The sequence below is a fragment of the Bactrocera dorsalis genome, chromosome 2 (genome assembly GCF_023373825.1).
Source record: "Bactrocera dorsalis isolate Fly_Bdor chromosome 2, ASM2337382v1, whole genome shotgun sequence".
In the NCBI taxonomy this organism is placed as follows: domain Eukaryota; kingdom Metazoa; phylum Arthropoda; class Insecta; order Diptera; family Tephritidae; genus Bactrocera; species Bactrocera dorsalis.
The window spans coordinates 64,700,815-64,726,465 of record NC_064304.1 but is presented as its reverse complement, the minus strand read 5'-3'; the positions used below and the strand labels follow the sequence as shown (position 1 = coordinate 64,726,465).

Sequence of the window (25,651 nt, the reverse complement as noted above, 5' to 3'; positions counted from 1 at the left end):
TCTTTTTGGCCACTCTTTTTGGATATAGTGTTTGCTTCGAGCTCTGCTATCCCATTCGCACATAAAACAGCAAAATTTTGTGTAACCAGCTTGCATACCTAGTAACATCCCAACTACGAGTACTTTTAAATCAGAACAAATTTTCCAAGAAAGTTTAGCATACTGTATTTTTTGTAGTAGATTTTTGATATTTTCATAGGTTTCTTTGATATGTACTCCATACGCTAGAGGTACAGATGGAAGTTCGTTGCCATTATGTAACAAAACCGCCTTCAAACTTATTTTCGATGAATCAATAAATAGTCTCCACTGATCAGGTGAATAGGTACAAAACATTTTTTCATAAGCCCATATATGGAAATGACAAATTTGGTAGAAAAGCCGAGCTGTGCCGAAAGAAACGAACAAACGATCGCCGATTGTCACCGGTTCGCTTGCTACTCGAACAAGGTTGCGTAGATTCATATTGAGCAAGGTTGCGCAACCTGAATCTATCGCAACCTTTTCCGAACTCGTATAAGAAGTATAACTTCAATAATATTATCGTAATTGGACCTAAGGATTTTTTTTTTATTATTTTTCTAATGATATACATACTAACAGGAACCAAAATATATAATTTTTATTTCAGAGCAAAATCCATTGTCGGCTAGTGTTATTAGGAGACATATCCCACGATAGTTGGCGCAGATTGTGGGGTCTCCCTTTTTATGTATTAAGCTGATCACTTATAGTATTTAACATATGACATATGATGGTTAGATTTACATACAATTACAATCGTAATTTATATAAAATCATTTAAACTTATATATATACGTACATATCATGCACATACGTATATATATAAGTACACCTACGCGTATTCAAATAACGATATTATCACTTCGAAGTAAAAAGACGTAGCGCGCATTGTTCTATAAGTACATTACACACTTATGTACTTATAGAACAATGCCATTATAGAAATTACCCATCAAATAATGCAAACTCAAAACTATATACACATATGCATACGAATGTAAATATGTCACCCACAAAAGCTCCAGACATTGTTAACAGTCAATATAGTCGATGCTCAAATTTATAGAAAAACACATAAAAACAACATTTTTATTCATGAACGCAAGCGCATTTTCAACAAGTACACTCGTTTCATTCATAAAAGCAAACACCATTACATCTCCCCGAGAGTGCCCTTGCCTACAAGCGTTGTTCATGTTGCTGCTGATCGCAAACCCGCAAGGCACAGAAAAAAGTGGCGACATAGCTCTTGTCGATTTAAAATATGTTACAATTCCAAATGATTTTTCAGTGCTCGCTTGATGTAAAATATATAGAAAATATTTATAAATTTTATGCAGAATCGTTTGAGCATTGTACAAAATATACGAAGCGTATATTTCTAAGCATTTAAATTAGCATAATTTTTGTCATTTAACACTCACTTATGTTATTTTCGTGCCCTGATGTACAAATAAACTGTGGTGAAGGACGCGAATAATTTTTGTGTAATGGCCGAATTGTATTTTTTACACAAATTTGGAATTGATGAGTTTAAGCAAAAAGTGATTTTCTTAACTTACAACTTTAGTGTTACAAAGCTAAAGAGTGCAAAATATATGTAAATTATAAATAAAAATAAACACTTTTTTGATTATATGGAAATGGACTTATTTCCATGAGTACCAGCTTAATACTAACTATATGTTAGTCTAAAAAATCAGCAAACTACACTCCCTGAAGGCATCCGTTGCCAGCTGCACTGAAGTTTCCTGTTTTTACCGGCGTAATAATGCTAACTCGGGCCACGCGGAACTTTTGCCGTAAATTGAACTTTGTAAACATTATTTTGATAACTGCCGCTGACTCAGGATACGCGCGACTTTTGCCGTAGCATTCACAAACATTCTCATGATAACTTCTGCTGACTTAGGCCACACGCAACCTTGCCGTAATATTAGACTTTTAAACAGTCTTATGATTCTTCTTCCTTCCTAAGTGGAGTACGTCCGCGGACCCTCTTGTTGGCGGCTGAGTGATGTTTTGCGCTAGTCTTACTATTGGAGCCTGCTTTCTCCGTTTTCTAGCGGAGGTTATACGGATCAGAAACACGACAATGACAGTTAATGCTATTAGGGTCAATGATGTTGTTGCCCATCCTGTCTTGTAAGCATTGGTTAAATGGCCCATTAGTCTAGAGTTCGGTGTCGTAAGTAAGGCAAACTCATGATATCGTCCTGCCCGGTTATATTTATCTCAGTGGCCCAAGGAAGTCCGGCTACTCTTATCTGGATGTCGTTTCAATTTGTGTAGATCGTTCCATTAACGTTAGCTTTAATTGAAAATGTTACTAGGTAAGTACATCTTTTTAGTGAAACAGTAGCGTTGTCATGTGTTACTGTTGCGGTGTGGTGATTTTTAACGACTAGGCCATAATCAATTTCTCGAATAGAATCTAGTTGGCCAAATGATGTTCTGCATTTTTCTATAACGCTGGCTACCAACTGTTGAGCGCACGTCGTAATTTTTAGATAGATAAATAATTGAGGAATGCACCGCGACCTTAGGCCTATTGTGCCCTCTCCTAACTCACAGGGACTCACTTAGCCCCAGCATATTGATAAAGTCCAATGTCCCGCTGGGTGCTAGTAAGGCGATGTGATCCCTATCCGGAAACATAGATCCAAGGGCCTTCAACCTGCGTCTACAGACTGCTATGCAGTCGATTAACAGGTGTTCCGGGGTTTCAAGCACTCTGTCGCAAAACCGGCAGTTAGCGCAAGAGGATAGGCCCACGTCAAATAAATGTTTATTTAACTTGCAGTGGCCGGTGTAAAATGCGACCAGTAGGCGCGATGCCTGCACCAATTCCCTCCGACGTTTTCGAGCCGTCGGTGTATCACTTCAACGTGCTATCTCTCAGCATTAGCTCAAGAGTGGAGTTGTTCTACTCATTCTTGCTGCCGAGGGTAACCTTAAACTTCTTGGTGAAGTTAATTGTTTTGGTAATGCTGTCCTCGGGAGAAGAGCAATTGGAATATTTCCACTTATCACCTCCATCTTCTGGGACGAGATTACCTTGCCTTTGCCACACCCCTCTGCTGTTATTTGTAGAAGTGAGTTGGCTACTTGACTGATCACCAAATGAAGCGGTGTGAGTTCCAGCAGGACCTCCAGAGCTGCTGTAGGGCAGGTTCGCATTGCGCCCGTCATGGAAATGGAAACGGTTATTGTCATGAAATTCTTTAAGCTTAGAAACTAATGACAAATCAGTTACGGTGATCTTGTTGAGTGACTTCAGGCATTTAGCGATTTCGCCAATGGTACTGTGAAATCTCTCCACCTGCCTATTAGAGGTACTGTGAAGGATACTTAACTGGATGTCTTACGTATTTGGCTTTTGTGCAGATTTTGCAATTTATTGCTACTTCTCTGGCCTTTTTCTCAATTCTAGGGAAAAAATAATCTTGCAGTATTTGTTTAACGTTTTCTGAGAAGCACGGTGAGCTCTATTATGCTGCTGTGCGATTAGCTCGCAATAAATACCATTAACTACATCAAATTTTAATACTTCTGGCAGCATTTTGAACAAAGTCTCATTATCAGTAAATGTAAGGAAGTGTTTCCGAAAAGCACAGATATTTTCTTCTACTGATGATTGTCTGATTCCAGAATTAATAGGTTTCGATAGACATTTACCGGTTTAGAGACTGTTTCTATAGTGTAGGTAAGTGGTTGCTGACTATGAATAGTGGCTTCATCTGACTCGGGTTCAGGATCTAAAGAATGTATAAATTGGCGTGATAGAGCATCGGCTACCAAGTCATCTTTCCCTGGTTTATAGTGAAGTTTTGCGTTATATCCTTCTATGAAAGCTTTCCACCTTTTTATTTTTAGGTTCGGGTTGCGATCTGATCTTTATGGTCGATGGAAATGTTTAATTCCTTGACACCCACACAATGATTAGAAACTCCCGCTCATTAGTGGCGAAATGCTCTTCTTTTTTATCGAGTGTTCTCGAAATCATTATGATTGGTCTTCCACCCTGGGAAAGCACCGCTCCAAGGGCGTGTGAAGAGGCATCGGTGGTCAGGTCGAACGCTTTTCTAAAGTCTGGATAAGCCACCATAACGTCTTCTGTCATAAGTATATTTTATAGTTTACTAGCTGTTGCCCTATGCGCTTCGCTACACCTAAATCGATTAAAACTCTTAAGGGGGTTTACTTAGTGTTTTATTTCTTGTTGTAAAACTGTTACTTATTTATAAAACATATTGGTATACAAAATTTTTGGTTTTTCCACCTGGCGCGTAAATGAATAAGCACCTTGGTGTTCCCACTCTCGAGCATGCGACGAACAATTGGCCGTGGGAGAAGCACGGTTCTTCGAAATTGACGCCGCACACTCGAAACGTTTGCCCTTGCGATTTGTTGATGGTCATCGCAAAGGCAAGACGTACTGGGAACTGCAAGCCCTTAAATTCAAACGGCATGTCCGTTGGAATTATGCGAATGCGTGGTAGGAGTACAACTTCACCTGCTGCCTTGTCATTTAGTATTGTTGCTTCCATCAAATTTGGCCACAATTTTTTGACTGAAAGTCTTGTGCCATTACACAAAGTCGGTGGCTTCAGATTTCGTAGAAGTATAATGGGTGAACCGACTTTCAGGACCAAACGATGCGGTGGCAGACCGGGGGAATCCAAAGAATTCAAGAATTCAGTTGGATAATTGACTACTTCATCTTGATTCAAAACGCTATCAATCGATGTATATGTTTTAGCTTCTCCTGGCAGTTTTTCTTGAATGGCAAAATTGATTTCGTTGACGTGTACATTTTTGCCAATATTTGCGCGTTCACTTAAATAATCGTTGCGTTGATAGTGTTGAACAATATTCGGAAATACACTTTCAATCAATTCTTCTTTCGATTGTAAAAATGCACAAAAGTTGTTCGGCAATGTGATCAAACCGGTATCATCGATTGGTATTTTGCCTTCGCCAATGTCCAACAACTGCTTCGAAAATGCCGCTGCGGATCGATCATTTTGCAATTGGACTCGCATGTTGATGGTAAGAGTCAGCCTTTGAACATGTCACCACAAAACTGACGATTTTAAACATGCGTTTATTTCGTCGGCAGGAGTTGATCGAGGAATGACTGGCAAAGTTTGCCGAAAATCGCCGGATAATAAGACTAATGCTCTGCCAAAAAGTTGTTGCTTTTGGCGTAAATCTTGCATTGTTCTTTTGCTTCTAATGACTTTTTGTTAGCCATTGGGCACTCATCCCATAGAACTATTCCAGCTCCTTGCAAACCTTTTGCCATTGCTATATTCCTCGATATGTTGCACGTTGGTGTTTCAACGACTTAGATGTTCAACGGTAATTTCAACGCAGAATGTGCTGTTCGGCCGCCATCAAGTAAAGTAGCAGCGATGCCTGACGAAGCAATTGCCAGCGCAATTTCTGCTGTGACCGCATAGTAGCAAGAATTAAAGAGGTCAGAAACGTTTTCCCTGTACCACAGGGCACATCCAGAAAGTAGAATCCACCGGCGTTATTGTCAACCGCTCGTATAATCTTATCATAAGCATTTTTCTGCTGAATATTCAATTTGGTACTGTTAGCTTGTATGAAAGCACGCAATTCATTGCAATCGTATTGTTGTTCACGTTGAAGCTCATGGTCAAGCATATCAATCGCTGAACGATTGGGAGCAGCTATGCTAAGTTGCGTTAATGCCTTATTCGCAATTGTAAGGCACAGATCTTCAACCAATATCAAAGCATCACTACACATTTGTAATGTATATAGCAAGTCTGCGTCCGATGCTCGACTACGCGCTAAAATTAATAAGTCCTCGGTCAAGCAGTCTTTTTACTTATTCCACAGGTCTTGCGGATTTGACGGAAGGCATGTAGATATTATTATGGCGAATAGTACGCGTATTTGTTTTGGATGAGATGTGAGTGATGCGTCATGAAGTGCGGTGTCCCAATGCATATCATCTTCTAACAAATGCAATCGCTGACATGCTTTACGATACCTCGCACACAACTGACCGTCAACAGTTTTCAAATCATCAAATGATCTTGGTCCGCGCACGTTGACTAATAGCAGACGCAAATAGAAACATTCGGCGTTGTTCGGACGGATGGTGTAAATGCGTCCTATGGCATCGGTTTTACGGACATTTGGATAGCCGTTAACACGCTCCCCTTGCTTTCGTCGTTGAAATGTTTTCGATGATGGATTCCAAGTGAAACATTGTGGTATTTCGGAATATAGCAATGTTCTTGCAAATTCATCTTTTTCACACAACTCGAAAAAGGTAGTTAATGTTGTTCCCGGTGGTCGTGCTGTGCTCTGTGGTACATTGTCTGCAGTGAAATAAACGCGTTGACCATTTTCGATATGAACTGCCAAATGAAGAACAACGGGATGCCGGTCGTGTATTGGGAGCGATAAAATGCGCCATACCACTTCGTTGCTACTTATACAACGGCCCATTTGGTACTGCTGAATGTCATCGATTCCCTGATAATCAGCCACTCCGAAAACTGCCATATCATTGCCCTTATTTACGTATTTGCAGATGTATTTGATCGATTTGACAGAGTTGCAATATTCTACATTGATGTGCGCTTCGAAAATTTTTGACAACAATGGTGAATACGGCACGAACCAACGATTATCAACATCAACGTCTTTATTCCGAACTTTCAGGACCGTTGAATTACCGCCATCTTCAGCGGATCGACGCCGATATAATGGATATCCGTCATTTCCAGTAATTGTATCATCAACTAAAGCTCTAGGATAGCGCTTTGAACACTTATTGTCAATCATGCATGGTGACGTTGAATTAATAGCGCCGAAAGGGCCGGGGATCATGTTTTTTGTTACAACGTCGAACAATTGTGGGTCGATTGCTTCATCTGGAATTTCCGCTGAGATGACTTTATCAATCTGATCTGGTCGTATTTTGCGAACTAACCAAATCAAGATGTGTGCATGCGGTAATCCTCTTTTCTGCCATTCTATCGAGTACATCCAGTATCGAACTTCTCCAAAAACACGAAGTTTCACAATTAAATCCATCATTGCTTTTTGCTTTTCGCTGAATACACGTGCTGTTAAGTCGTCACGATCAGTTGTTGATTGACCGGGGAACAAATGGCATTTGATGTCATTCCACTTGGGATTGCACGTAAACGTTATGAACAGATCCGGTCTGCCGTAATGGTGCACATACGACATCGCATCTTGCGCATACTCGTGCATATGGCGCGGACTGCCGATGTGTGTGGCTAGCAATATTGTCAGACGTCCAATACTATTCACATTTGCATCATTCATTACGGCATCTCTCAAATGGATGTACTCTTCAGAACGCATTTTCGCTTGGTTGAATCGAATAAAGTTGACACGTTCGGTCTCGATCTTCGCATACATGTCAACCAAATACTGATGGAAAAGCTTGCGACATTTCAGGATGTAGTTGTCTTCTTGCGGACGAATCATTATTCTGCACGAATAGAAGTTCATCGCACTGAGTTTTTTCAGTGTTTCTTGGCCTATAAATGAACAATATACAAAATATTGAATCGTAAGTAACATTTCTTCTGGAGCCGTCATCACCTCTCCAGGATAATATCGGATACTGTTATACATCATAACTACGGTGTAGCTCGGAAACACGCTGAAGTTGTTCGTTTCTACGGTGCAGTACAATATCTCGCGATTCAAACTGTTCGCCAACAATGACGATTGCCACCTCATCGATTGTTGGTGCGTTGAATCGGCTGGCATGCTGCCTCATCGGCATTTTGTCTGCTCTGATGACGATTCGATGGTTATCAGACGGCATGCGGTTCAATGCGATTTTGAACAATCGAATCAATTCATTGTGTTCATGGAGAAATCTTTGCAAATTTAGTACGATTTATCGCCTTGTGCCGGTCGCAATTTTACATCGTTGATTTAGTTGGTCAGTTTCATTACCGATGAAATATATTTGCAAAAATTTATAGTCGGCATCGGCAAATGGTATGAGCGAGCCTGCTCGATGGTATATTTGTCCCTGAATCTGTAGAATAAAAATGTCAAATGTTTCACTGGAAATTCCATGCAAAGTAATCACCTTGAACGTCGGCATAAATGGATCTCTAATGCTCTTTGTGACACCAAAAGAATTCATTTGAAAGCATGAATTGTATGCTTGTATGTTCTGCAAGAAATGCTTAGACGTCGGCGATTCTCCAGTGAGTAGGGAATGTAATGGTTCTGGTGGCGGTTCCAATGCAGGCAGTTTCACTTTGCCACTGGAGCAGCACATGCCAGCTGTTTCTCCTTGAAACTTCGCTGCATTGCAATGGGTACAAATAATATCCATTACTCCAATGGCACCATGCAGGCTGTAGTCGCAGTCAGGATCGTAGTGAAAGCCAACATGTTCCATTTGATCGCGAGGGCGGAGCGGAACTCGGCCTTGACGGTAATTTGGCCGTTGATTGTCGGCGATTTCAGCTCTAATCTGTGCACGCCGCTCTCTGTACACCGCTCCACCTCGGGCATTCACTTGAGCGCGTTGCTCTTCGCTTTAATTTCTTCTTGATATTGACATTCGACGTGAATCACTCGTATGCCTGCCAACCGTATTACGTTGGCGTAGTCGAGGCATTTTCTAGAGTATGCATATTTGAAGTACATAAATAAAAATGGAAAAATTAACCTAAAACTACATCTTAAACTATGTATTTTACCCACATACGCATATGCAATAAGACGCACAAACAGTGTATTTGCAAACCGCATGGAAACACTTACGAAAGAATAACAATACTCACTTGCTTTGTGTGTGTAGCACGGTCAGCAGAAAAAAACAAAATCGGTTCGAATAAATGTAGCAAATCGATGGAATTAAATCTGGAAAAAACACACAATGTTGAAACACTTTTTTTTACACACACCGCGCATTTTCAAGCGACAATCGAACCTCATGGCATCACATACGAAACAACAACAATTCTCACTTGCTTTGTGTTGTACGCAGAATGTTAATCACGTTGAAATCTGAGAAAAATACACATAATGTTGACACATTTTTTTTGATACACTCAGTGCATTCGGAACACTTACGTTCTGTATGTCTTGTTAGCTTGACAGTCATCGTCATCCATAGAAAGAACGAATGACAGGCAAAAACGATCAACATGCGATGTCAATGTTTTTTTTTTATTAATTGTAAGCATCCGCCAGTTTTTTTATTTTTATTAGTAAAAGGCATTTGACAGGACTGCCAATCTTCCGGCAAAACATTATTTCATGAGAATTTGTATAGGCGGGATGTATCATGTTTTTTTTTTTTTTGATGATACACACATTAAATTTCTTATGTGCACCCTCCAAATAGACCCCAATCACCCCTGAAAATTTTATTGAAATCGGGCAAGCCGTCTAGGAGGAGTATGCGAACAGGAAGTTTTGCCACTTAATTTTATATATATATAGATTATAATTTTATACCAAACAATTTATTTTCAAATTACTTTCTGTTGATTCGCCGTCTTGCATGGCACCTACTCCCGGCGAATTCTGCCAAGCTCGTGCCTTTGTATAGCATTGGCGCAAGTGCCTTGCCTTTAGCCTCACTAAAGACCAATCCAACCGCAGATTTTGTGTCTCTAAAAATTTTTTATAATATACCTGTGCTGTCGGTTTTTCAATCGGACGGTTGTCTCGCATGTATGCAATTAAATTCCTCATTGCTCCATTTCCTGTACGGTGCTTTGCGTAGACGTTTTGGTGTGGTCTAAAACATATATTTGGGATTATTTTATTTACATTTATACTTTTATTACATATTTTAATTTTACTTACAATTTTGCTTCCATAAGATTCCATTTTCAAACGTAAATAAAGTCAGCTGATGCCAGTTTGCCACAATTAATAAACAATCTCAACACAGTGGGAATAGTGGTGAAATTGTTTTTCACGTAAAACAAAAACAAAATAAAAACGACGTCGGTAAATATGGGAATATTGCCACCTGGGAAATTTAACATGCTAGATAACATTTAACTGTGAACAGCATAATTGAATTTTTTGTCCGCCTACCGCTCTTAAAATCTATGGAACAACCATCGTTGCGCAGTGCGCTAGTTAATGTTTTCATTAAGTAAAAAGGAGTCAAAAGAATGTATTTTGAGCTGCACCGAAATGTGTACTCTTTATTTGTACTCTTAAGACTAACTTATTACATGGTTCTTCTTCTATTTATACTAGTATGATACTTATTACTAGTTGATAATTTATTTAGATATAATAATACCATATGTGATCAGGTCTACGAAAAGGGAGCTAACGTGCGAAAACTAGTCTTCTGGGAAACAGCTGTTAAAAATAAACAACTCGTTTCGTCAGCTAAAAAGTGAAAATTGATTTTTTGACACCTAAGCCCCCTTTCCGTAGACCAGGTCACATATATTGTTTATTTACATAAATCTTAGTGCTACTTATACTATTGAGATGCTGATTGTTTACTAATAAATAACTATTTGGGTTGTTATTGATTGTTGTACTGATAGTGCACTTCTATTGTTCCAAGATAAGGTTGTTTTGATGATTTTTCTTTAATGTTGTTCGTTTACTGAAACATAAAGCTATTTTGATGTTTGTTTGTTTAAGATTGTTTGTTGTAGTGATAGTGCATTTCAATTGTTCCAACTCAGTGTTGTCTTGATGCATTCTGTTTCCTGAAACAAAAGGTTGTTTTGATGTTTATTACTACAAGTATTATAAGGAATACGTTCTTTAACTCGCTCGTAAGCCCCCGACATCTGGAACGCAAGAATTAGCCCTTTTTTTTCAGATTATTAAAAGTGAATATTTTCTGCGTTGTGTCATATACTTTTCAGTTTTTTTAGCGTGAAGAACACATGATAATTTTCTATTATTAAAATATATTTATTTAAACAAATGAATTGTGAAAAAATATCTATAATATAGCACGAACATTTTTCTTTGACTTTACAAAATCATAGATTTATCTCCAGTAGTTTATGAGAAAATAATTTTACAATTTTATCGTGCTCTAAATTTTAACCCTTAATACGTTTAACAAAAAATATATTTTTGACGAAATATTTATATCACGGGGTATGCGTCTGATCCCCTTCCTTATTTTCAAAATCGGTGTTTTGCGAAGTTCTTATGGACCACTCGACGTTGTTTGACCCTGATATGCATAAAACACGCTCCTTTATTTTCATTGTTTTCATAACTCACATATTGGCCGATATATGCGGTACAAGGCCATCCCGAAGTTCGACAATCTTTATATTAAGTATATGGGGACTTGCCATACAGATATACCATTGTTAGAGAAGGATTATCTTTTAATTTCGGTTATATACTATATATCACACATTGACCGAAATTTTTTTATCAAAACTCGACTAAAGATACTGAGGTCTAAATAGGTACTGGCACACACTAAAGACTTTATTCGTGAAAAGTTTTATACCGTTCCTCCATTTTCATACTGCGGCATAAAAAATAAAAAAAGTGCTAAGTGCTAAATTTTATCGCAATTGGTTGGTCGGGTCCTGAGATATGGGATTTCACCAAAAAGTGGGCGGTGCCACGCCCATCGTGTAATTATCACAGCACCTCCCATAAAGCTACCTCATACCATCTCGGTGGTAAAATTTAATGTCTCTGGCGGTGAGCGGAGGTTATCCTCCGATTTAATCCATTTTCTCACTGTCGGTATAAGTTCTTATAAGATTTGAATTCAGAAAATTTGATTAACTAAACCAGTTAGAGGCAGGGCCACCCCCACTGTTCAAAATTTTTTACCCATTGGTGCCGTTTGCTACTGAGATCCTTTGTACCAAATTACAGGCTCATGTCTTATTTATGTGCTTAGTTATGGCACTTTTCTATTAATGGCGATTTGTGGGCGTGGCAATGGTCGGGTTATAGGACCTATCAACGAATCCGAAATTATTTTGTACTAATTGTGTTCCACATACCAAGTTTCTTCAAGATATCTCAATTTTTACTTCAGTTACGTCTTGCACGGACGGACGGACAGACAGTTAACCGGATTTCAACTTTTCTCGTCATCATGATCATTTATATATACATAACCCTATTGGCTAAATGAGCACCTGACCTCCCTCTTAATATAACAAAGCTACACCCCACACATACACACCATACTCAACACATCATCTTTCATCCCACACTACGCACCACACTCAACACATCATCTTTTCATCCCACACTACATACAACAACTCAACGCATCATCATCTACACCACACCTTTCGCACCACACATGAGGACACCACACACAATCAACAAAAGGAACTGGCGGACGGCGCCAGCTCTCTTTCAATTACTATCCGCGCACATATACGCATCGTTTGTCAGCTCGCCGCTTGAACCTGTTCGGAATCTTCCTTCACCTTCGTCACTAATTCTACGGGTGAGTTCGCGGGTTTGATACCCATTATTATATGGTTCACATCGTAAGTTTCTATGGTCCTTGGAGCCGTACCGGACGGCACTATTGGTAACACAAATAATATATCGCGTTAAAAGTGTAGAAAAATTGGAAAACAAAAACACAAATAATAGGGGTATTCTCTTGCTCTTGCAAGATTGCAGATTGCAAAAATACTACACCGAAATATACAAGGGCACGAGAGCACCCATTGCAGAATCTAGTGATATATGAGCGACTGATTCAGTCAATTTATTGTAAATGACTATTGTGCATGGCTATTGTGAATTGGCGCACCTTCTGCATGCATTTTTAACAAAAGAACTGTAACAAAACTTTATAATTTAAATAGAAATTATAAAATCTAATTAAAATTTACCTTTCTCAACAGTTTAACGACGTAATAAAGGGTGATTTTTTAAGAGCTTGATAACTTTTAAAAAAAAAAAACGCATAAAATTTGCAAAATCTCATCGGTTCTTTATTTGAAACGTTAGATTGGTTCATGACATTTACTTTTTGAAGATAATTTCATTTAAATGTTGACCGCGGCTGCGTCTTAGGTGGTCCATTCGGAAAGTCCAATTTTGGGCAACTTTTTCGAGCATTTCGGCCGGAATAGCCCGAATTTCTTCGGAAATGTTGTCTTCCAAAGCTGGAATAGTTGCTGGCTTATTTCTGTAGACTTTAGACTTGACTTAGCCCCACAAAAAATAGTCTAAAGGCGTTAAATCGCATGATCTTGGTGGCCAACTTACGGGTCCATTTCTTGAGATGAATTGTTGTCCGAAGTTTTCCCTCAAAATGGCCATAGAATCGCGAGCTGTGTGGCATGTAGCGCCATCTTGTTGAAACCACATGTCAACCAAGTTCAGTTCTTCCATTTTTGGCAACAAAAAGTTTGTTAGCATCGAACGATAGCGATCGCCATTCACCGTAACGTTGCGTTCAACAGCATCTTTGAAAAAATACGGTCCAATGATTCCACCAGCGTACAAACCACACCAAACAGTGCATTTTTCGGGATGCATGGGCAGTTCTTGAACGGCTTCTGGTTGCTCTTCACCCCAAATGCGGCAATTTTGCTTATTTACGTAGCCATTCAACCAGAAATGAGCCTCATCGCTGAACAAAATTTGTCGATAAACACATTTCGAACCGAACACTGATTTTGGTAATAAAATTCAATGATTTGCAAGCGTTGCTCGTTAGTAAGTCTATTCATGATGAAATGTCAAAGCATACTGAGCATCTTTCTCTTTGACACCATGTCTGAAATCCCACGTGATCTGTCAAATACTAATGCATGAAAATCCTAACCTCAAAAAAATCACCCGTTATGTCTGTATGTAAAATGGCAACTACAACAGGGTTGCAATTTTATTTTTGCGTGACATTGCACGCTAATATACATGGGTTTTGGTCTGACATATTTCACAGCCCTTGCAAATATTTTTCTGCGTGTGTTTGTTGTTGTGCCGTTGTAAATCTGCAATGCTTGCACCGTGCACCGGGTTTTGCAAGAGCAAGAGAATACCCCTAATATATCGGTCACGGTGACGCGTTAACTAAATAAAATAAAAGTGTGAAAAAAAGGCAAAACAACGTTTGTGATACAGTTGAGAAAACTGTTGTAAAAATCGGGAAAAACCCGTGGGTGAATATTGGAAAAACATAAAAAACCGGTGATTGTGGGAAACCAATTAGATGAGGTGACGAAGCTTTAGCAATTACAAACAAATAAACCGTTGTGAAAAGAAAACAAAAAAAAAAAGCCGATGGTGACACAGTATAGCGGGAAAACCGGTAACAACAAAAAAAGACGTGTGGTGGATACATAAGTTAATACAACACGTATCAACAATTCGACAACATAACTTGCGCAACTACTACATAACTTACTGACTTAAGCAAATCATCCCAGCAGTTTCAGTAACAACGACTTGACTTCCGGCACGCGCACCCGAAATGCTTATGCACCTTCACAAGCCAATTCCTGGAAGTGCATCACGCCACCACACTGCAGGCTAGACGGAATTTAGGTATAAAATTACGTTAAGCACTAATTTTAGTCATTTTATGTCAATCAATAAAGTAACGCGGTCGCGCTGCCATCCATGCAGCACCGTTGTTAAACGCGAAAACAATTTTGTTTTTTTTAGCTTTCTCAGCGAGAGAAAGCTTAACTCATATATATAAATACATATGTACGTGCATATACCTCGGTGGTGACATAAAAAAAAAAATATATATGTATATTACACATAAAATTTCATGCGCATATGAAAAAGTGTGGCTAAAAAAAAAAACAAAAAAAACGAAAGTGTGGTGAAAAAGAGTGCAGTCTGAAAAGTAATATACATATACAAAACACATGTACATATATGAATGTAAAGTGACAGTGAGTGGAAATATAACCCACAAGAAAAAATAATAATAATAACTACTAAAAAGCGTGGTGACAAAAGTGAGGTGAAGCGAGAGAGATCAGTGAGAAGGAAGAATAATTTACACCTACTTATGCATACATGTATACATATAAAATAAAAAGAGATAGTGCAGTGACATACATATAACCTACAAACAAAAGGAATAAATTAATCATACAAAATCACAAGCTACAACACCAGCAACAAAAGGACTGGAGAAGCAGGAAACCAAGGACAGACACAAGCGAAACAAAGCACAAGCACTGGCATACACACAGGCACACGCACAAGACACACACATCAGATACATACATACGTACACTCATATCATCCCCAAAAGCCCCTGGCGGAATACAAAGTGAGTTGTATCGTTCCTTTCAATTTCATATACATACATATCACATTCATATACATATGTATGTATGGTAGAATCTAAAACTTAAATGTACGGTTCAGACCAAAATTCAGGTCGAAAAATAAGTGAAAACCGTTACCAAACTGTTTTCGGAGCTCGGTTTATTTTCCGGTAAAAACCGAAAACCGCTAACAAAGCAGTTTGGTACTGTCTACAGCGGACTAGTGATTGCCGGTAAATGCTTACCGTTGTGTTATAACACAAAAATCATCCAATAAAACAAAAAAAAAAATTTTTTTGTTCACGTATTCAAGTATTTACTTGCAGTAATTTCCAGCAAGACCCCTTATACTTAATCAAGTATAAGCAGGATTGCTTAAAATAAACTGCGGCAATCACAAGATAAAAAAAAAATCAAAGGCATATGCGCAAATAGAATTGTATATCATACATACATACATATATGTTACACATACCGCTATAACATATGAAGAGCATAACTTGCTCTTTCGCTAAATTAAACCATATTTCAAATATACATATACATAGGTAAATTCATATCTACCCAGTAGTTCGGCTGGTGTCAAGCGATTACCAGAGCGCGAATTCTACTAGCGATTTCATGCATTACCCTAGTGGTATTAGCGAGTTAGAATTAATGAAATCGCTAACGATTTTGAATTAGTCAAACCACCTGTAGTTTCGAATTAACGAAATCACTAACGATTTGGAGTCAGTCAAATCACTAGCCATTTTGAATTAATAAAAACGCTAGCGATTCTGTATTAGCGATTCACTCACGATTTTGGAACTAGTCATTTCACCAATGACTGGTAATGCAGCGTCGCAGCGCTCAATTACTCTCGTAGGATATTGCAATGTAAAAATCGTTAGTCAAATAACATTGCGAGTAATCGGGCTGGAACTGGTAATCGTTAGTGAATCGTTAGTGAATCGCTAATACAGAATCGCTAGCGATTCTACTGGTTCAATTTTACGAAAATAAAAGAAATTTTTATGAAATTCAAAGCAATAGATTAATTAAATTCAATTATACATATGATATAAAAACACAAATAAATGTTCGTAACTTTTCGACCCCGCAGGATGGCTTTCGCCAATAATGGTACAAAAATCCTGCTTAAAAACTCTGAAGTTATGTTGCGCGGTACTAAACGTCAAATTTGTGCGTACGCACTTAAACATAAAATATAACAAAAATGTCTCAATAAGTCCAAAAAAAAAAAAAACTTTTCATACAATATTGCCCCAAAGAGGATTAAATTTTCAAATAAATAAAAATTTAAAAGCAAGTTAAGGGATCATCACACTCCCAATGCGATACAGTGACGCACCTACACTTCCAAAAGGATAAAGGTCGCTCTTATCGTATCTATCCAAGCGCTTCTCATATCGGTGGGTTAGGGAAATCAGCTATACAAAGCATTAAATACTTATGAAGAAATCTGTACTGTATGAATTGAAGCCGTTCGCAATTCACGGCCACTCTCTTGCAAGGTCCCTCTATTGGCACAGCCCTAACTCCAGGGCTAAGGAGTACCCATTCTGGCCATATCTGAGCCAGGCGTGGAGTTACTATCCTTCATTAGCCGATCATAAATTAAATATCAAAAAAGTTGCAACAATTGCCGATAACATCGAAAAGGCAAATAATGAACAACCGGTATCCCATGCCGATAAATAATAAATTGTAAATAACAGCTAATAAAATTAATAAAAGCAAAGAACTTTTTTGGTTTAATAATACAAAAAGTCGTCAAAGCACGCAAAATCAATTATTACCTCAAGCACCAATATTTACACCAAATACAATTGGCTATTAAAACCAAAATCGCTTCTTACAGCTAATATTCTGCGGCCTCGGTTACTCCACCAATAGTAAGCCGAATTACATGCATCAGATTATATATATAAAACTAGGCAAAATATTCGCCTAGGGAGCCCAGGATGTTTAAATGAGTTAAGCGTCCACCCCCTTTACTCGGTAAAACTGGCGCATCCTAATGCTACATCGCCATTCACCACAGCTGATGACGCTACAGCATAACTCAACACATCTACGCCAACCCACGTAACAAAAAGGATGGGCAAAGGGAAAGCAGGCTCAATTCGTTCCTCACATTCCGACCATCAACATGGGCTTGTGCACTGCGCCGCGTTAGCTTTGTACGCTAATTTTCTTGATACCAATCGACAACAATCCTATGCGCATATCAACATACGTTTTTCTTCCGTCACCGATCTTGCGCGCTGTAATTACCTTATAAACTGAAGGAGAATCAGACATTGGCGGAAATCCAATCGGCAAATCCTTTTGTTTTTCTCGGAACCGTTTTTATATACAATTATTTTTATTGTAACGTAATAACTTTATAATAATAAAATAGACTCTAATCCAAAATAAATCGCATTTTAAATTATAAATGGTACTTAACGCGAGTGTAAGTGCGTTATTAACGATCTGAATTGTAGTGGGTATTCCCACGAATTGGGCATTCAATTAATCAGTGGGTATATAATTTATTGTATCTGGTCCTTTTAGTTATTGATTAATCGTTCTTTTACTATTTTTTAATAAAACGGATATAAGGGCAGAGGACAGGGTTATAAGCCAATTTCATCCACTTCTTCGGTAATTTAATGACACACCCCATTTGCGGTATCCCCGCAAAACTAATACGGCTGTGTAAACTGACGTTGAGCAACACAAAAAGCTCCGTCAGGATCGGGAAGGACCTCTCCGAGTCGTTCGATTCCAAACGAGTTTTCAGACAAGGCGACTACCTATCGTGCGAGCTCTTTAACCTACTGCTGACGAAAATAATTCGATCTTTTGTAAGAGTGTACAGCTGCTAGCGTATGCCTATGACATTGATATCATCGTCCTCAACACCCGCGCCGTAAGTTCGGCTTTCTCCAGACTGGATAAGGAAGCAAATCAAATGGGTCTGGAAGCGAACGAGGGCAAGACGAAATATCTCCTGTCGCTCATAATTTCCTTCCATCTATATGAGGAGAAAGTCTTAATGCCCACAGATTTGCCTTTCTGATAAAAGAGCCTAACGACAAAATAACTTAGATGAAACAAAAATTCAAACATACACTGAAGCATGTTGTAAAATGGTTGTCAAGTAATAACAAAAATAACTACTTATACCAACTGCAGATCTCTTAAGGCCCAGTAGTTCAGATAAAAGGCTTAGAGTCTTCGATAGACTCTAACGTTGTTAAAGAAGCACTGGAAGAAGTTGGTTTTAGTATTAAATCAGTAGTAAATACATTTAACAGAAATACAGTTCAATTATTATTATTTGCGTATTTCTAATCAAACTTCATATTATTTTTTTATAATATATTTATAATAATAATTAAATAAACAAATATACTATCTACCATTTTGGTCGATTTCTTTTTGAAAAATTTTAAAATATAACGAATTTTCAATCATTTTTGAACAGCTTTTGTAGCTGTAGCAATTGTGGGGAAGTCGCACTGCAAACTATAGTGGTTGCCCTGTATATAAAGACATTAAAACGAAATTGTCTGTCGGTATTCAATCACGTCGTAACCAAATGTAAAATATTCCTACTAACGAAATTTTTGAAATCCCGGTCCATATATATATCTTAAGGACAATGTTACACAAAGGAGCTATGTAAACAGGCAACACTGCACAAATGCAATTGATCCAAAACCAACCAAATTCAAGCGTTGTAACTATGATTTTCAATCTTACCCAATGATGACACAATTTATGTTTACAATGCAAAATATGATTCAAGAGATAATCAAAGCACAAAAGTAAAGTTTGCTAACTATTTAGTAAAAATGAGCACAGTGAACATTTGTATATGAAAGGTCATATAGATGTACTGTTATTGTTACAAACCACCCAAATGGAGAGGCACATGGTGGAACAGCAGTGTTGGTTAGATAACAGATTGAATTGATTTTGCTTTAATTAAAAATAAATAATAAAATAAATTTAATTTAAATCAAAATGCATAAATAAAACATACATAAATAGAATAATATCATGATCGAAATAAAGAGCTAGCCCACTTTTTCAACATGTATCCAAATTCCCATAGAAATGGACCGAAAGATATCGAAAGTACATCCAAGACGGTTAGAATATACCAAGAGTCTCAGCTCCGAGAATGCAAAGTTGTATATGTACATCTAGCCAATCTCCTCACACCAACACATCCATGACGTCGTCAATCGCAGCTGTCGCAGAGACCAACGATAAACGGCAATTTTACAATCAGGAGCATCTCTCAAGTGTTTGGTTGATGAATCATGCCAACTCTAGCCTTTCGAAAGGAACCAATCCAAACATCACGCTCATCATTTCTAACACCTACAGTATAATCGTCATCGTCAACATAGAAGTTCAATGGGATGCAGCTCTTTCTAGATGATTTATACAACATAACGTATCAGGAAGCACATCACTCAAGCTTGCACAATTATTTAAAAACTAAAATGTGCGTCTATTGTGTTGTACAATTTAGTTAATTTTTATTGTTTATTTTTGTTATAAAATTCCAGATATAAATTTACCAAGTTTACCGATATGAAGGGAGCGTTAAATACAAATGTAATGGAAGGAAAAATTTGTTGTTTACGAGCCTTAATTTTTTCCCCGTTTGGATGGCTTGACCTCTGTCAAACATGTTAAATGATCAAACCGCATCAGAGAAAATTATGGAATAATTTGGGCCAAGCATCAAAATCGACTTTAAAAACAGATCGATTCAGTAAGAAGTCAGTGCTCTATATTTGGAGAGTTTCGAAGGGTGTGTTATATGATGAGCTTCTAAAATTTGGTGAAACTGTTAATACTAATCGTGCTAGTAAAGACGTCAATGAAATTACTAGGCTTGGAGTCTAAAATTGGGTACCAGATTGGTTTGCTTCAAAAGACAAACATTTCTGTTAGCATGGTATCCACCACATGTCAGAAAGGTGGTCAAAATGTGTAAAAATCAATGGGAAATACTTTGAAAACATTTTTTTTACTCTCTCATTCAAAATTAGTATTTCACATTTGCAAAAATATCGGTACAACCGGTATGTTAGGGGTGAACGTATTTATGCCATTGCAGTTTATCACGCATCAAAGTACTAATTTAAATGTACCTTTAAATATAACCATGCTAATTCGAATATATAAATCACAAGCTGTAGACGTAATTATTATGCTCAATTTCAGTTGTAAGATATTCTAATATGCAGGCAAATACATATGTATGCACGCTCTTACTACTTATTATTATAATTTTTGTTACAATAAATCTATTAAATACTTTTACAATTCTAGCTTAATTGGACCGATTTATTGCCATATAAATGGAATAACCCTATCGTGGTTCGAAGTCCTGATTATATAAAAGCAATTGAAGAATTGCTAGTCAAATATTCTACACGCGTTGTACATAATTCGATGCTAATTCTTTTTACTCTTGGAATATTGCCACCAGATAATCCAAATCCAATAATATGTACTCGCGCTACAATGTGGGCTCTTCCCGATGTAACTTCGGCAATTTTTGTGGCTCACCATTCTACAAGAGATATTAAAAACGCAATAAAAAGAGTATAATATAATAATACAACTGTTTTCAGTTTATATACATATTATTTATATTCTAGACCAATCTTATTTTCAAATCACTCAAAGCTTATTTAAAGCGCGCGCCTTCACTTAAAGGGGCAGCGCTAGTTAAACTTTCGTCACTACGAATACAATCTCAACCTTGGAATGGCTTTATTAATATTACTTATGCAGCAAAAGATTTGGAGTCTATGGATATATCCTCAGACGACTGGTTTGAAAATATATTAAAAATATTTGGCAGAAATAAAATCGACCCCACATCCATAAATATTGATAAAAATTCTCACGATACGTAAGTACACAAAAATAAAATTGGTTAGTTATTCTTGAACATTCTTGGCAGCATACTATCTCTTGTTTTAACAGTAAAAAATTGTTCAATGTGTTATTTTTCATGTAATAAGAATTATTATGTATTTTAATAAGTAATAAGTAAGCCATAAGTAGATACTGAAAAGCCTTATTTCATTTAACATTGTAAAAATCCCATAGTCTTTACGTAAAGTCGGTAGTTTCGTTACCATTACACGTGTTTGGGTATACTATCATCATAACATGGAAAACTCCGGTAGAAAGCAAGAGAACAAAGTTAATTATCACGAAACCACAACAACAACCTCGGAATAATAACACTGAGGAACAATGTGAAACAAAATTTTTGTTGCTTTCGATTTTACAGCTGTTTTAGAGTTACTTAGGCATGTTAAATTCAAATCCGAAGTCAGTTTTCTTCTATCACGTCAAGTTTTTTTGTTACAGCTTATAGAAATGAGACCACTCCCTGCAGTGTGCTGCTTAGGTCATTAAACGGGGTACGCTCTTCTATAGACGGAGGTTTAATTTTTTTTATTTGGAATAAATGAATATCGCTGTAGGAGAATAGCAGCAGGTTCATGCTTGTGACGACAATCGTCTAGACGGTAGTTGGGACATGTATGAACCTGTCGTTGGTGACCTACGGCGTCATTTTCTTCTTCCCATACGAGCAAGTTCAGTTTCGCGCGAGATTGTGTGGTGAGACGTTGTTTGTACTCATACGTTACGTCCGGTTTTTTAAACAAGGATTTTTTTACATTTATTTCTGAGAACAACTTCTCATTCCTTTAGATCATGTCTCTGGCATTTCACGTCGATTCGTGCTGATTCGTTTTGCTATATTTGTGGCAGTTTTACTATTCCAAGTCAAAGGAGAAACATTAGTCCATTTGTCAGGCAAGCCTATTTAGCGTATTTTAAAATGAAAATCGGTGATCAGGATAAAGCCTGGGCCCCTCACAAGGTGTGCAAGCGGTGTGTCGAGAGTTTACGAATGTGGACTAAGGGAACACGTGATAAAATGCCATTTGGTATAACAATGAGTTGGCGAGAGCCCAAAGATCATTTAAGTGACTGTTATTTCTGTATGGTGAAAACGTCAGGTAATAACAAAAAAAATAGATGTAAGATAGAGTATCCTAGTTTACTATTCAGCTGAAATCCCAGTGCCAGTTTTCGAAGAACTACCCCTATCAGAAATACAAGAAAGCGTGTGTGATGATGATTCAAGTGACTCCAACGATGAAGACTTTGAAATTGAAGACGACTCTGCTCGAAAGGGATTTGATCAGAATGAGTTGAATGATTTGGCACGAGATTTGGGACTATCCAAAAAAGCTTCAGAGCTGATGGCATCCAGACTGTATGAGAAGAACTTGGAAGAACGAGGATACACAAAGTATCCCTGTTTTTTGTGTATGTGGGCCGCCAAGATCTGAGCTAAAACCTGGTGATCCGAACATTCTACATCAACCACTTGTCGACAGGAAGAACATTTTATTCCCACCTCTAGATATAAAGCTTGGGCTCATGAAATAGTTTGTTAAAACTTTGTCCTCTGAAGGAGACTGTTTCCAGTATTTAATTTTGGCATTTCCTGGACTGTCTTTTGAAAAGATAAAGGCGGGTGTATTTAATGGTCCACAGATTCGGCAACTCGTTAAAGATGAACATTTCATCGAAACAATGACAGAACTCCAAAAGAACGCTTGGTTGGCATTCAAAACCATTATCAAAGATTTTCTTGGAAATACTAGAGCAGAGAACTACATTGACATTGTCAACCAACTCTTGGAGAGTTTCAAAAGGCTCGGTTGCAATATGAGCATCAAATTGCATTTTCTACATAGTCATCTCGCCCATTCCCCACAAACCTTGGTGCAGTCAGTGATGAGCAGGGAGAGCGTTTCCACCACAAACCATGGAGGCTCGGTATCAGGGAAGATGGGATGAGCACATGATGGCTGACTATTGTTGTAGCATCAAGCGAGATTGTCCACAAACTGAACACTCCAGAAAGAGTTATAAGAGAAAAATTTTACCGTAATATTGATATCCAGGTTTGAGAAAACCATGTTATCCCTTCTACAATGTCAATTTCACTTTGGCTAAATGAGTAGCGACGTCGCATCACATCTACATCAATTTATTCACCTCATCACGCGAGAGAAAACCACACGTTAACACACATACACGCACATGCACCCAAACGCGATGACTTACTGCAATCTAATTAGAACAAAAGGAATAGAGAAAGCAGGTCGCGCACCTTTCGTTGATACGACGTCGTCCAAGCAACATCGCTTTTCGCAGCCTCTCAGCATCCCGGTTCCCGTTCGCTACCCGCATTTATATAGTTAAAGTTTTCATTTTATATTAAAACTAATTTCCATAACATTCATCATTGTGCATATATATATATATATTTAACGTTTTTAAACCGGCTGTTTTCAAATTATAATTACTTTGATAATTTCTGTATATATAATATACATACATTTAACGTTTAATTTAAAAATTAAATCATCTTTGGTTATACCAAATTTGAAGTGTACAAAAATAAAAGTTTATAACGATTTGCGGAATTGGTGCATTTTAGTTTTTTCTTTAAAGGAAAGTGTAAGTGGCCTAAAAGGTGAGTTTTTGTACATGGTCCTTCGAGCCATAAAGAAAGGCACTGTGGCTAATAAAGTCAAAAAAATGAAAAAAAATTAAGATTGTGATAAAATATAATAAAAATTTAAACTGTGAAAAAGTGCAGTAATAAAAACCAAAAAGTGAAATAATAAGTGACAAAACTAAATAAAAAAAAAAAAAGCAAACATATGTGCCAAAAACCGGTTTTGGTTACAGCAAGTGCAAATAAAATATAGTTCATACATATACACATTAGGGTTGTCCTTATTTGTAAGGGAAAATTTCAAAATATTTATATTACAGTTTCCCGGCCAGAATTTGGTTCCTTTATGTATTTAAACTAAACAGTTAAAATTTGGGGTCAATACGATAACATTTAGTGGGCCTGGAAGCCACCTGAAAAATTTAATAGGTCAGTATGGGCAAATATTGTATATTTTTATTTTTTTTTCATACATATTACATATTTAAATTTATATTTTGCACTAAATCAATTTTTTTGTTTGATTTGTATTTTTTGCGATACGATTCAACAATTTTGAGTACCAACTGCTTTTCCTCTTCATCATTCGTTAAAATTTTGTTGTAGTGTTGCAAAAATTTTATTCCTCTTTCAGCGGGATCATTAACAACTTGTAAGTTGCGGCAAAAAGTCCAATTATTTTCGAAATCTTAATTATTTTCCTATTGGGATGGATCCACGCCCAAAAAGGCTTAAGATAACCCAAAATTATTGAAAAAAAATTTGTCTTTTCTGAAACGAAATCGCTAAGTTCGTAAGTTCGAAAATCTGTCAATTTTGAGTGGCTTCGGATATTTTTTAAATGAACAACTGGTTCCTTGCTTTCTAATTGTTTTATCATTTTACGTTTTTCTGCGTGGGTAACTGATAAGTCAAAAAATGATAACGCTACTGTTTCTTCGGCGATGTACCATAAGTGGTTAGACATTTTTTTAATAATAGCTTCTGAAATTGTTGAATCTGTATCTGTATAATTTAGAGCGTCTTTAATAAAAAAAAGATTTTGATTAGGTGCTGAATTCGCATTTGTACTTCCGAACCAACTTTTGATGTACATTTAACACTCAATTCCCTGGTTGTAAGTTTAAACTGATAACGTAATAAATATATTTTGAGAGAATAGATTGCTTTTGGCATCCACCGTGCGTTGCTGGTTGCACCTGGAGCACATAAATTAAAGCAATCTGCACCAAGGAAAGTTAAAGCAAGTTGTAGCATTTCTTTGTAGTCATCGCGGCTATGCAATTTTTTTAATTGGTCCTGCGAGAAGCTTACAAGAGCGTCCCGTTCCACTTGGCTTATTTTTGATGCCACAAATTTATCATCAACACTAGTTTTAAACAAGGTTTTCTTAAGTTTTTGCCAGGCCTTCACAAATCATTCAAACAAGAGTATTTCTGGAGCTGAGTTTGACATCATCTTTGATTCAAAAACGTTGAGCAAAATAATTTCGTACATATGATGACGGCATGGTAGGTGCATGAGATTGCGTTGCAGTTTTTTTTCCAAAAAGACTGCGGCTTCATTTTTAACACCAGTATTGATAGCAGTTGTATCATAAGATATGCCTTTAACAAGTTCAACAATGTTCCAATCGACTAATCTCTAATAAACAGTCTCAGCAATATTTGCACCAGTCGACGACTGTATCTTTGGTGCTCCAAGAAATTTCGATGTTCCATCGTAACCATCGACCTTTTATATCTGTCATGAACTTCCCATCAAAATG

At 37.3% G+C, this 25,651-nt stretch overlaps 2 protein-coding genes across 15 annotated transcripts in view; both read left to right on the top strand.

Annotated features, from left to right (window-relative positions):
* LOC105233125 (endothelin-converting enzyme 2) overlaps positions 1 to 25,651 on the top strand; it is a 789,700-nt gene that overhangs the window by 506,927 nt on the left and 257,122 nt on the right. For all 14 annotated transcript variants that reach the window (XM_049449945.1, XM_049449944.1, XM_049449943.1 and 11 more), the window contains 2 exons: positions 20,652 to 20,927; positions 20,984 to 21,240. In XM_049449945.1, the coding sequence (XP_049305902.1) occupies positions 20,652 to 20,927; positions 20,984 to 21,240 (533 nt within the window). The remainder of the gene's footprint in view (positions 1 to 20,651; positions 20,928 to 20,983; positions 21,241 to 25,651) is intronic.
* LOC125776616 (uncharacterized) overlaps positions 1 to 25,651 on the top strand; it is a 468,092-nt gene that overhangs the window by 380,841 nt on the left and 61,600 nt on the right. The gene's annotated exons all lie outside the window — the stretch shown is intronic.